Raw genomic sequence first — 10,832 nt, 5'->3', positions numbered from 1 at the left:
AAATTAGGAACTTCAAGTATAACAACTTTGAAACTGGAATAAGTGTTTATTTTCTATTAATAAAAATGAATTGTGACAAAAGTGGATTCTGGCTTCCCCTCCCCCACCACCCCTTTGGGATAAAATTTTCCATCATTGCCAGGAGCTTTCACACATTAAACAAAAGAATGTAATGAAGTTAAGCAGCTGGAGTATAGGATAGTATCTGATTTTCAAGCTCACCCAAAGCTGCACTGTCATACCAGAGCTGACCAAGTGAGAAAAAGAGAAAGGAGAAAACAAAAACCAAGGAACACCAAAACCCATGCACAAGGACAGACACTGGCTTAATCTGCTGGCTCAGGGCCAAATAGTCTGTTTCTCTAAAGTCATTAAATCTTTAAAGTGTGATTTTAGGAAATTCATGCCACTAGCCTAAAAGCTCTCTGACAGTGAAGTACACATCAACCTCATCTTGCCCAGTAAGAACTTATCCAACAGAAGCCAAGATAACATCTACAGGTGTTCTCTCTTTGCTTCTGACAGTCACCTGCATGGTCACTCCATCTGCTAAGGCCAGCCTGGACCTCACCAATAAGTCAAAGCCACCTCTGTATACACCTGAGAGAAAAAGTGAGGAAAACCATATTTAAGAACTCAAGCTCCAAATAATGAAATTTATCATGCTCTGCCTGCATCTCCTTTCTATTATTTTAGTTTAGCATTTCAAGAAATTTGTGAAGATTGAATTCTTCTATAAATTCTACTTTTAAAAAATATTCCCATGAGACCAGGCACATAGAAGGCATTGAATAATGTTGATTTGGAGTATTCAGAAGACAGAGGGAGAGGCAGCACTGGTAGCTGTGTGAGATTTAAGTGTTTTAGGCTGGATGTACATCTTAAAAGAACCTAAGAATGGCATGCAAAACAAATTATTCATTTTGACTACTTCAAATTGTTGCTCACAAAATGGGATGACAGACAATAATAGCCAGGCATAGGATGCTCATCCACATCCCTTTCTATTAAATTTTGCAACAAAGTCTAAGGGAAATGTGATCCAAGTCTCTTACCTGCCAGATACAGTGAGTGGGAATTCTTGTTCTCAGGTACTTTATCTGACCTCTCACATGGCTGCATGCCCAGAAATGTGATGATGTTGCTGACAGCTTCTGTGTTGAGAAGGTTTATGCAACAGTATCAGAAAAGTTCAGCACAGGGATCTGCCTCTGCACTGGGATATCCTGGGAGATGGGGGTTAATGGGTGTAGATGGCATACAATGAGGCTACTGGCCTAGAAAACAGCTGACTTAATTAGATGATGAAGACAGGAACCTGGCCTTTTAATAGATGAGTTGTGATGGATTTAAAGAAAAAGGACTTCTGAAATAATACATGTGTCTATTAGGTTTATACTGCTATCAGGCAATAACACTGGCAACAAAGTTGTTCTCACCTTCAAGGGTTTTTGTGGAGCTGAGGGCAAAGGTTTCCTCCTTCTCAAAGGTATCTCCCACCTCTTCCCAGGCGGCAGCAAAGTTAGGTTTCAGTACCTTCTGAATGTGGTCAGATACAGTCACTTCAAGATCTTCCAGCTAGAGGTAACAAGCAAGGATTAGTATATAAAAGTCCTTTTGGTACAGAACAAAGAGGGAAGGAACTAATCATTTATCATTCTGTACTGAATCCTGCAGAGGCAAGAAAAAACTCTACTACCACAATAGTTTAAGTTATGTAGTCTGTATAAAACTAATGTTGTAGGCCGTAACACAAGAAAGTAAGAAAATAGAGCATTTGTCAGGTCAGCACCTGCAGTCCAGAGTACACAGTAGTTATGTTGCCATACTCAACTATATATTTCAGGTTGTATAGAACCTTCTAAACATTACACTCACAAACAGGTATTTTTTCTTTTTTTAAAGTTTTCCCTTCTTTCTGTGAAGGCTTTTCAATCCCTGATCTGGCTATAAGCAAACTAAAAGTGCTGAAACAGAAATAATACAACCCACTTTTAATAAAACTGATCTCATATATTATAATCTAATGAAAAAGAATATAATTATTTCCAACTGTTAATTATCCCTAATATAAGGGGAAAAGGGGTGAGTTTCTTTGTTTTAACTAATTATGAAGTGGTCAATCTCGATTCTCTTTGCCATAATGCAATCCCATTAGAGAATAGGATTAGCCCAGGTCATCCTCGGTTGTAATCTGTTTAATAACAAGAACCCCATGAGTTCATGTCAGCTGTTCCTAGAAAAATGCTCTCAAGGCAGAAGTCACTTAGTGTTATAAAGGTGTCAAAGCTCTGGAGGGATGACTCACCACATACTCATCATCATACCCATCCTCATCTGGAACTCCAGTGTTAGGGTCACAGTCCCGGACTGTAAACTTCATGGTGCAGCTAAATGTGACTGCAACTGGGAAAGAAAGAGCAGGCAAAACCACATCAGGTAGAGTGCAAGTCTGAAGTTTCCATCACTACTTACTAAGTACCATCCATGCTCAGTACTGGGTTCCGCATTTTCAAGTTACACATCTGCATGCCCTATGTTCTAGGATTATAGTTCTCAAAGCAGCCTGCAATGAAAGGGTCCAAAAGGCAGTCTGAATATGATGTTTAAGTCTGTTCTGCACTATGCATTAAAACAGTAAAGATGACATGGGTGAACTGTTTTTATATTGGTGTGAAGAAAGCAGCAGGGGAAGAAACTTTGGGGGGCTTTTTGCCATGCCTGTTGAAAGGGCCTGTATGTTGAAAAATAAAAACAACCAGTGTTCCAGGACTTGACAAAGCAAAAAGTACTGGTGTACAAAACATACAAATCATCAAAATAACACTGACCAAGTTCATAGAATCTCAGTATTAAATACTATCTTTAGACTGTGGACTGACAGATCACCAGAATGAACTTGCTTTAAAAGTCAACTGTCAACCTATAGTTGGTAGGCCAATAATTAGGTTCTAGTATTGATAAAATCAATATCTTAAAATGGAAAAGCAAGTGGGCAATTTTATGTTTGAGATGACTGGCCAAAATGATAAGAAACAGAGTTGTGGGCACATTTTTGGAAGGTAGTCTTCAGGAAGACAGGATTGTCTTAAGCTGTTTGAAGGAGGGGATTTAGCCAGCATGACATTTAGGCAAAAGTCATGTAAGCTAATTCATGGTCTAGGAAAGGCTTACAGATACAAAAATATTAGAAACTGGAACATTCGTTTGGGGGATGGGCAAGGAAAATAGATGTAGATGTAAATAACATAATTGACTGCCGGGGTAGTAAGACTTTCATCTACACAGTCTTAACTTTAAACTGTATTCATTCATCAGTTTATCCATCCTCCATCCACCCAACATATTGACATTTACACATAAAGGTGTAAGCTAATCTGCCAGATGCTTAAGACCAAAAGGTGACTGAGGCATGACCTCTTTAAAAACTGATCATACAGTAGTTAAATAAGTGTGGTTTGTGGGGGTGTGACTTATCTATTTATAACATTACAACTTGATGCCATATATTTTTTGATGTAAGTTTTAATAAGTGCTGTTTGAGGTTTCAGGATTAACAACCTGGGAAAACTGTAAAAAATAAGAAAGGATATAACAGTTCAGCTGGATCTCAAAACTTGGTAGAAGAACAAAAGTATAAGAAGTCAGAAAGTCCAGGGTAGTTGGAAACTCTAAGGTATACTAATACATAGGTGCTGATGAGATTTTGTTTAGGAACAAGTTGTGAAATACCTTGTATTTAAAATTATTTTACGATGGCTCTGAGGCAGTTGAAACTAAAAGATTAGAGGACAGATAGGTAAGCGAGTGCTTCATTCAAACCACTGGTGGAATCCTATGAAGAATGAGTCTGAATTCAGAGAGCAGATGCGTTCAGGAGAATGCAGAAAATAGAGGATGGTAGTGGGTTGATCCATATAGGAAGAGTATACCTATCAAGACTGTAGAATCTGTTTCAGTATTATAAAGGGAGTGATGAAATTCTTGAGACTGTTTAAATTAAGGTAGGATTTTCTTCAAGGGGAAGGGGAGAGAAGTGTATGTTAACACAAACCCAGCACAGGTCAGCTGAGATATTAAAAAAAAAAAAAAAAAAAAAAAGAAAGAGAGAGATGGGATTATGGTAGGAACAAAGGTCATGATCGAACATGAAGAGTCAGGATAGACAATAAGTAATAATGAGATTTGGTTCAGATTAAGCAGGGAGGCTATCGGCAAAAGAGGAATGGTAATAAGAAAAGACAAAATCAGAAACCATTGTAGATCACAGACTGGAGACAGAGGTTGAATTTGACGCAGAGGACTGGTTAGGAAAATATTCCTGAAACCTTTGTGGCATTTATTTTTGGTACTGGGAATTGAACTCAGGGGTACTTTACCACTAAGCTATATCCCCAGTTTTTTTTTTTTTTTTTTTTTTTTTTTTTTTTTTTTAATTTAGAGACAGGGTCTTAAGTTGCTGAGGGTCTCAATTGAGTAAATGAGGCTGGCCTCCAACTTGGATTCCTTCTGCCTCAGCCTCCCAAGTCACTGGGATTATAGGTGTGTACCACCATGCCTGGCTTGTGGCAATTTTTTAATTAAATGATTTGGTTGATACAATGAGAGGTTACAGGAAATTTAAGGTGAACACCAATAAAAACCAGTGGTAGTAATATCTCAGTGTAGCCAGAAAGGATGACTGACACTGAGTGATGAAGAGAAGAAGTGAGAGTGGCCTTTCCAGGGCAAAAACACAACAGCAAATCCAGCACCACAATATAAAGATGAGAGCTTAATAAATAAGCAAGGCAAATAACCAAAGGGAAAAAGGAATGTATGCCCTGAAGATCTACATTACAATTATTTTCAGAAGTGAAGCTCATCTTGTGAGGGCTGGCTGAAAATGAGAGGCATCTACTGAGGAGATTTGTATAAAGAGAAGGCAGAGTTAGAGAAAAGATGAATGCTGGAAATTAAGTAAGGACAGGGGTATGTGAAGTGAGCTGGCAAATGTCAGAGTGGGAAATCTGGAAGGAAACTGTCGGTCTCAACCAGTGGTATCCCTCAGTGGAGGGAAGACTGACAGAACAAGAAAGGGGGTTATGAAGGGAGTCCAGAAGGCTTTATAGGATAATAATTAAAGGAAAGGGTAGTCTTAATAGGGCAAAAGATTAGGAAGAGGGTAAGAGGGATGGATCTGAAATAGGCCAACTGCAGCAATTCACATAGATCAGGACTGAACTGAGAGGGAAAAGATGCAGTGCAGTCTGTAGGAGGGTGAAAGCATGTTGAGCAGTGAGTGCCAAACTGAGCAGACACCGACCCAGAAGACAGTCCTCAGTCCTTGGGAACGCTACACAAATGGCAAGAGGGCTGTTGAAGGTTAATGTTTTTCTTTAGGACAGAAAGAGGGGGATTGAAGGAATGGTACAGAGAAATAACATTAAAGTTGCCCTTAGCTTCGAAGGAGTCAGTCACTAAGGAATGACAGACAACTGGGAGGATAAGACAGCATTCCTGAGCCAAAAGCCAGGAGGGAGAATGGAAGTGAAGGAAAGGAATAGTATATAGTGAAAGGTCTACAGCAGAGTAGGTATAGAATACAGATCTCAAATGGGGCATCCTATCAGCTCAAACTAGGTCACATTTTAGGCATAAAGGACATGGCAAGAAAAAAGGACTTGAGTAAGACGTTGCGGTAGATTAGGTCTTGAAAATTTGGAGAGAAATTGTTAATTAAAAGACTTTGGGAAAGGAAAGTTTATAAGGAAGAAGATTAAGATGGTTGCTAATAAAGTTTTTGCTGACAACTTTAGAAATATTGGGCTTTCTTATTCAAGAGTATGAACAGGTAGTTTCCCCGGAGAATGGATTACTGCTGTTAGATGGGGAATGACTGACGATTATGAGGAGGGGAATATATCTGAAGAGAAGAATTCTGCATCCATTCCTTTTGTAGAGAAGTGGTATGTAAAAGTAGGACAGAGAGTTAAGATATTGTAGATTACTGCAGAGTGTGTCATTAAATTGCTTATAAAAGTTACCCTGCTTTGTGGAGACAGGATAAACGCACCACACATTTCCTAGGGAGTCTTACATGAAAGTATCATGAAGGAGAAGATGGAGGCTAGAAGCTAAAAGGGAGAAAAGGAGAAGGATTTAGGCTGGGAGGCACAATACAAAATATGGGAAGGGAAGGGCATTAAAGAGGGCCAAAATGAAGAATACTGAAAGATGACAGAAGTGAATATGTAGCAGACAGGTGCGAGTTAAGCTAGCTTATAACCACAGGTGGAGAGAGCATGTGAAAAAGATATGGCTAAATAAGAATTTGTGTTTATGAGGGTGAGAATCTTTGCTTAAATGATATTTGAAGCAACAATTATCAATAGGCTGAAAGGTCGATTTAAATGGGATGGATCTGAGCCGTGTCAGTGGCAGGAACCCTTCCTATGGTCTGGACTAACATGAGAATGCAAACATATTCAGCATAGTGTAGGAGACAAGGGAGATGAAAGAAAAAAACTATCAAATCCATGAGAATGACATAAGATGTAGCTGAAGAAAAAAGCAATTGTGTAGATAAGGTAGGGGTTTCACAGGTCAATCAGGGAAAGAGTAGAAAAGCATGCAGAAAAGATGGGGTCATTTGAAGACTGGCAGGTACTGATAAGGATATGGCATGATAGTTGTACCAAAGACCATGATTAAGAAAGGGAAGACAGACAAGGAACTATGTATTAGGAGCACTATGAGAAGAGTTGTTAAGAGTAGGAGGAGTGGCATGAGCAGATACAATGAGAAATGGTGTTTCCCAGAATAGGAGACCCTGTTGGACTTTATAATGTGAGTCTTTTAGTCAAATGTTGGCTCTTAATGCCAGACTTCAAAACACAGTATATGCAATGGGAGAACAAGGGTCTGAACAGTTAGGGGAAGCTTTGGTGGGAGATTTTTAATTAAAAGGAACAGGGGGATATGAATTAAGATGAACAAAGAAACCAGGAGAGAGCTCTGAGTAGTTTTTCTGTAGAATGGATAATCATATGGGAGTGTCTAGAGATCAGGCTGGGAATGTAACTAAAGAATAAAACTTCATTTGTTATTTCCATGTACAGACGGGAGATGAATTTACACCATGTGTAATTAAGTTACTGGAGGGCAGGCTACCAACAGGAGTTAGCAAGTTAATCTCATGTAAAGTGTTCTTTACATGACACACTGAGGTTACTCATAGAAGAACTGTCATATGACAGGTTCGACTTAATCACTGAGGATCTCTATATGTAAGTCACTCAGAGATCCTGCTGGTTGGGTGGAATTTCCATTTCTTATTGCTGCCCTCTTTGCAAGCATCTTTTGGGTATGCTGTAGCTAGGGAAGAAAGCACTAGGGTATGTCACACTGGCAATGAAAAGTTTCAGCTTGGAAGTGATACCGATAGCCAGAATTGATCACATGGCTGCTACCAACCAGCAAAAGGTTCAGAAGTACAATCAGGCCTTGTGTCTGAAACCATAGGAAAATTAGCTGTACAGACCAGTGGACATAATCATTTTTCCAATTTACAGAGTTAAACACCTTAAATCATCTTAACCTGTATTCAAAATTTAATATATTCAATTTCCCTTTTCATTAATTCAATTATCTATTTGAAAAACAAACTTTACTGAAAGCATATGTAAGTTTTACAAATATAATGAATTAAATTATTAAAAAAAAAAAAAAGAAGTAACTCCATCATGTGAAGGTTTTTTTGCAAATCAAAATCGAATCCTGGGGAGAGAAGCTGGATAGGGAGTACAGTGCAACAGTAGACTGAATCCATTTGAATGAAACATAGGTTTCTAAATGAAGGGAGTTTGGCAGTAAGGCAGTTCATCTGTTTGTTCCTCCCTCACTCCCTTTTCCTTTGCCTTTTTGTTGTTTCAATTTTATTAGTCGAGCATGGGTGGCTGGATTTTCAGTTAGGACAAGTTAACAAAGAACAGGAAAGCAACAAATGAAAAGATTATTTGAAGAATGACAGATACTGCCTGGAGAGAGAAGGCCTCATTTGGTCCAAAAGACATGGAAAAAGGATTAAAGCCTAGAGGAGCACTATATAACCTAGAGAATGATTCTGAGGTGGCATGGTAATAAGAAAGACCAGAGCACCATAAACATTCCCAGAATAGAGAATTCAGTCAGATCCCATAGTGGGCCTAAATGATCAGATTTGCTAGGTATAAAGCCAGATTACAATGACAGGTATATGGGAGCAAAACAAAGACCTGAATGAGAACAAGAGTCAAAAGTAGACTCACTTTTGATGTCTTACTGGGAGCTTTTTAATTAAAGTTCATGGTTGAAGGGAAAGTTAAAAGCAATGCTTCTTAAAACATGGTATGTCAGCATTACCTAGGAAGGTAGTAGTATAAAATTTTCCCCTAGACCCACTGAATCAGAGACTCAGAGCAGTACCCATCAGTTTGAGCTTTAGTAATCTATAGTTTGGGGACCACTGCTTTAGACAAAGGCAGATTAAGAATAATTCTGAAATAGAGCCTTTTCTAACAACTGTCATTAGAATTAGATGAAAATTAGAGAAGCAACTGAGGAGATTTGTATGAAAGGATAGGAGAGAATGAGGGAATGGAGAAGATAAGGCTAAAAATGGGGAAAAGATGAGGCTGGAGGGTGCAACTGGTAGTGTGGTGAAATGGCCTATGGGAAAGGGCATTAAGAGTGACAGGATGAGGAACACAGGCCATGGGAGAGAAGAAACTCTGGATGAGTGATTTTATGTTAATGTTAATCCAGGTCACAACCACTCAAGAAAAGAGAGAAAGGAAAGAATGGGACTAAGTAAGAAATTGAGGTTATGAGGGTGAACTGTTTTGTGGAAGAGTGAAGGTCAGACTGACTATGTGGGATGGAGCTGAAATCCAGGGTGTAGAATCTGAATGATGAGTACGATTATGAGGAGTGTGTTTATCCAGGGGAAAGTACTGAATCCAAGGGAAAGACATCTACAAGGTCTCTGAATGAAGGAGGGTAGAGTTTTAAAAGGCAAAATAATGGAATTAAAATTGCTGCCAAATGATAACACTTAATATAGACAAAGATATTGTCACTGATACTAACAGGAGGGATCTGGCACCATATTTGGGCCAAAGATCATGATGGAAAAGGAAGAGAAGATGTTAGATGCTATCTAAGGGGAAAGCCCACTTAAAAGAGTAGAAAACTGGTTCTCAGTGAGGAAGAGAGTGGGGACATGAAGAGGAGGAAACCTCAAAAAGAATAAATATCCTTCATTATGAAAGGTTAGGATATACCTGGGAAATCTGCAAAAGGAAATCCAGAAGAACATTCTATAAGAGGGACATCAAGGAAGTACTTAGAAATTAACATGTTAAGATTTGTCAAAAGTGAGGGAAGCAACTGAGGAGACTTGTAGAAGCGAAGAGCAGAAGATGGACACTGAATGCTAAGTAGAGAGGATGTGTGAATTAGGCAAGGAGCAGAACATGTGATATGGAAAATGGGCTAAACAGTAACTTTTGGAAATGGAAATCGGAAATTTGTCAAAGTTGGTTATTAACAAGGAGAGACAGTGAGATAAGAATGTGGCAGAGGTATAAAGCTTTGCTGTCCAGGAAGCTTTGCTGGAAAAATACTAGAGATCATCTGTGTGGTCAATATAGTGAGAGGTAAGAAAGAGGCTAAATAGGATGGGCATAAAAAACAGTCATTGGCAAGATCCTACCAAAGTTTAGGCTGAACTGTGGGCACAAACAAATGCAGTAAAGAAAGTAGGACACAAGGGAAGATGGCAGTGCACTACGCAGGGAGGATCCAACATAAGGCAAGTATCCATGTTGAATCTGTAAGAATGTTATGAATGTGGTAGCTGAAAAGAGGGACAAAGAAGATAGGACTGCATCATTCTCTAGGGCAAAATAAGGAACAGAGAGGAAAGGAATGGAGGAATAAAGAAAAGGAATGATTTGAAGAAGGGAAGATATGGATTGGCAGGTTATGGCACATATCTGAATCTAGGTTATGATGGAATAAGAAGGAAGTTTATTATCTGTTTTAAGGACTGCTGTATGAAATTCATAAGAGTTCATGGAGAGGCAGTGAGGCAGATCAGATCAAGTGTCTGAGAAAAAGAGATCCAGAATGGAGAAACAGGCCAGATCTCAAATTAGTCTCAGTTGGGAGTGATGATGTGGACATGAGAAGCAAAAATCTGGCTCTGGAAAGAAAATAGACTTATTCTTGAAATATTTTTTTCCCTTAACTATTTTTAGATATGCAGGACAGTAGAGTGTATTTTGACATACGATAATACATGGAGTATAAACTATTCTAATGAGGATCCTATTCTTGTGGTTGTACACGATATGGAGTTTCACTGGTGGTGTGTTCATATATGAACCTTGGAAAGTGATGTCCAATTCATTCTACTGTCTTTCCTATTTAGTTCTTGCAGGCTTGATGGGAAATATAAAAAAAATTTTTAAAGAGTATACACATTTAAAACCCTTAAGACAGTATTACAAATGATTACTTTTGGGTACATAAATATTTATTAAAATTATAAAAATAGGATAAGCATCCCATTCAGATAGTGAATTTCTCTTGGAATGGAAAGTGGTAAATGATTAGGGGAGTAGAAGACAGGAAATCTTGATTATATGTGCAGTATTTTATTTCTTTAAAAAGATCTCAAGCAAATACAACAAAGTTAAGATGCAGTGGGTGTATGAACTTTGGGAGGATGGAAAGTTTTAATTAAAGAGTTTGGCTGATAAAAAAGGTTGAGGGGAATATTAGGATGAATTTTGATAAAAAGATATTGA

The 10,832-nt window shown here is 38.4% G+C and overlaps 1 protein-coding gene across 1 annotated transcript in view; it reads right to left on the bottom strand.

Moving 5' to 3' along the window:
• Positions 1-23: 23 nt before the first annotated feature.
• COPG2 (COPI coat complex subunit gamma 2) overlaps positions 24-10,832 on the bottom strand; it is a 107,739-nt gene continuing 96,930 nt past the window's right edge. The window contains exons 21-24 of the mRNA XM_079150194.1: positions 2,309-2,406; positions 1,440-1,578; positions 1,056-1,154; positions 24-600 (exon numbers count right to left, since the gene is read on the bottom strand). Of these exons, the coding sequence (XP_079006320.1) occupies positions 470-600; positions 1,056-1,154; positions 1,440-1,578; positions 2,309-2,406 (467 nt within the window). The 3' untranslated portion in view covers positions 24-469. The remainder of the gene's footprint in view (positions 601-1,055; positions 1,155-1,439; positions 1,579-2,308; positions 2,407-10,832) is intronic.

Source organism: Sciurus vulgaris (assembly GCF_902686455.1).
Source record: "Sciurus vulgaris genome assembly, chromosome: 8".
NCBI lineage: Eukaryota > Metazoa > Chordata > Mammalia > Rodentia > Sciuridae > Sciurus > Sciurus vulgaris.
The sequence above is the reverse complement of the archived record's forward strand: the minus strand, read 5'-3'. Positions and strand labels throughout refer to the sequence as shown.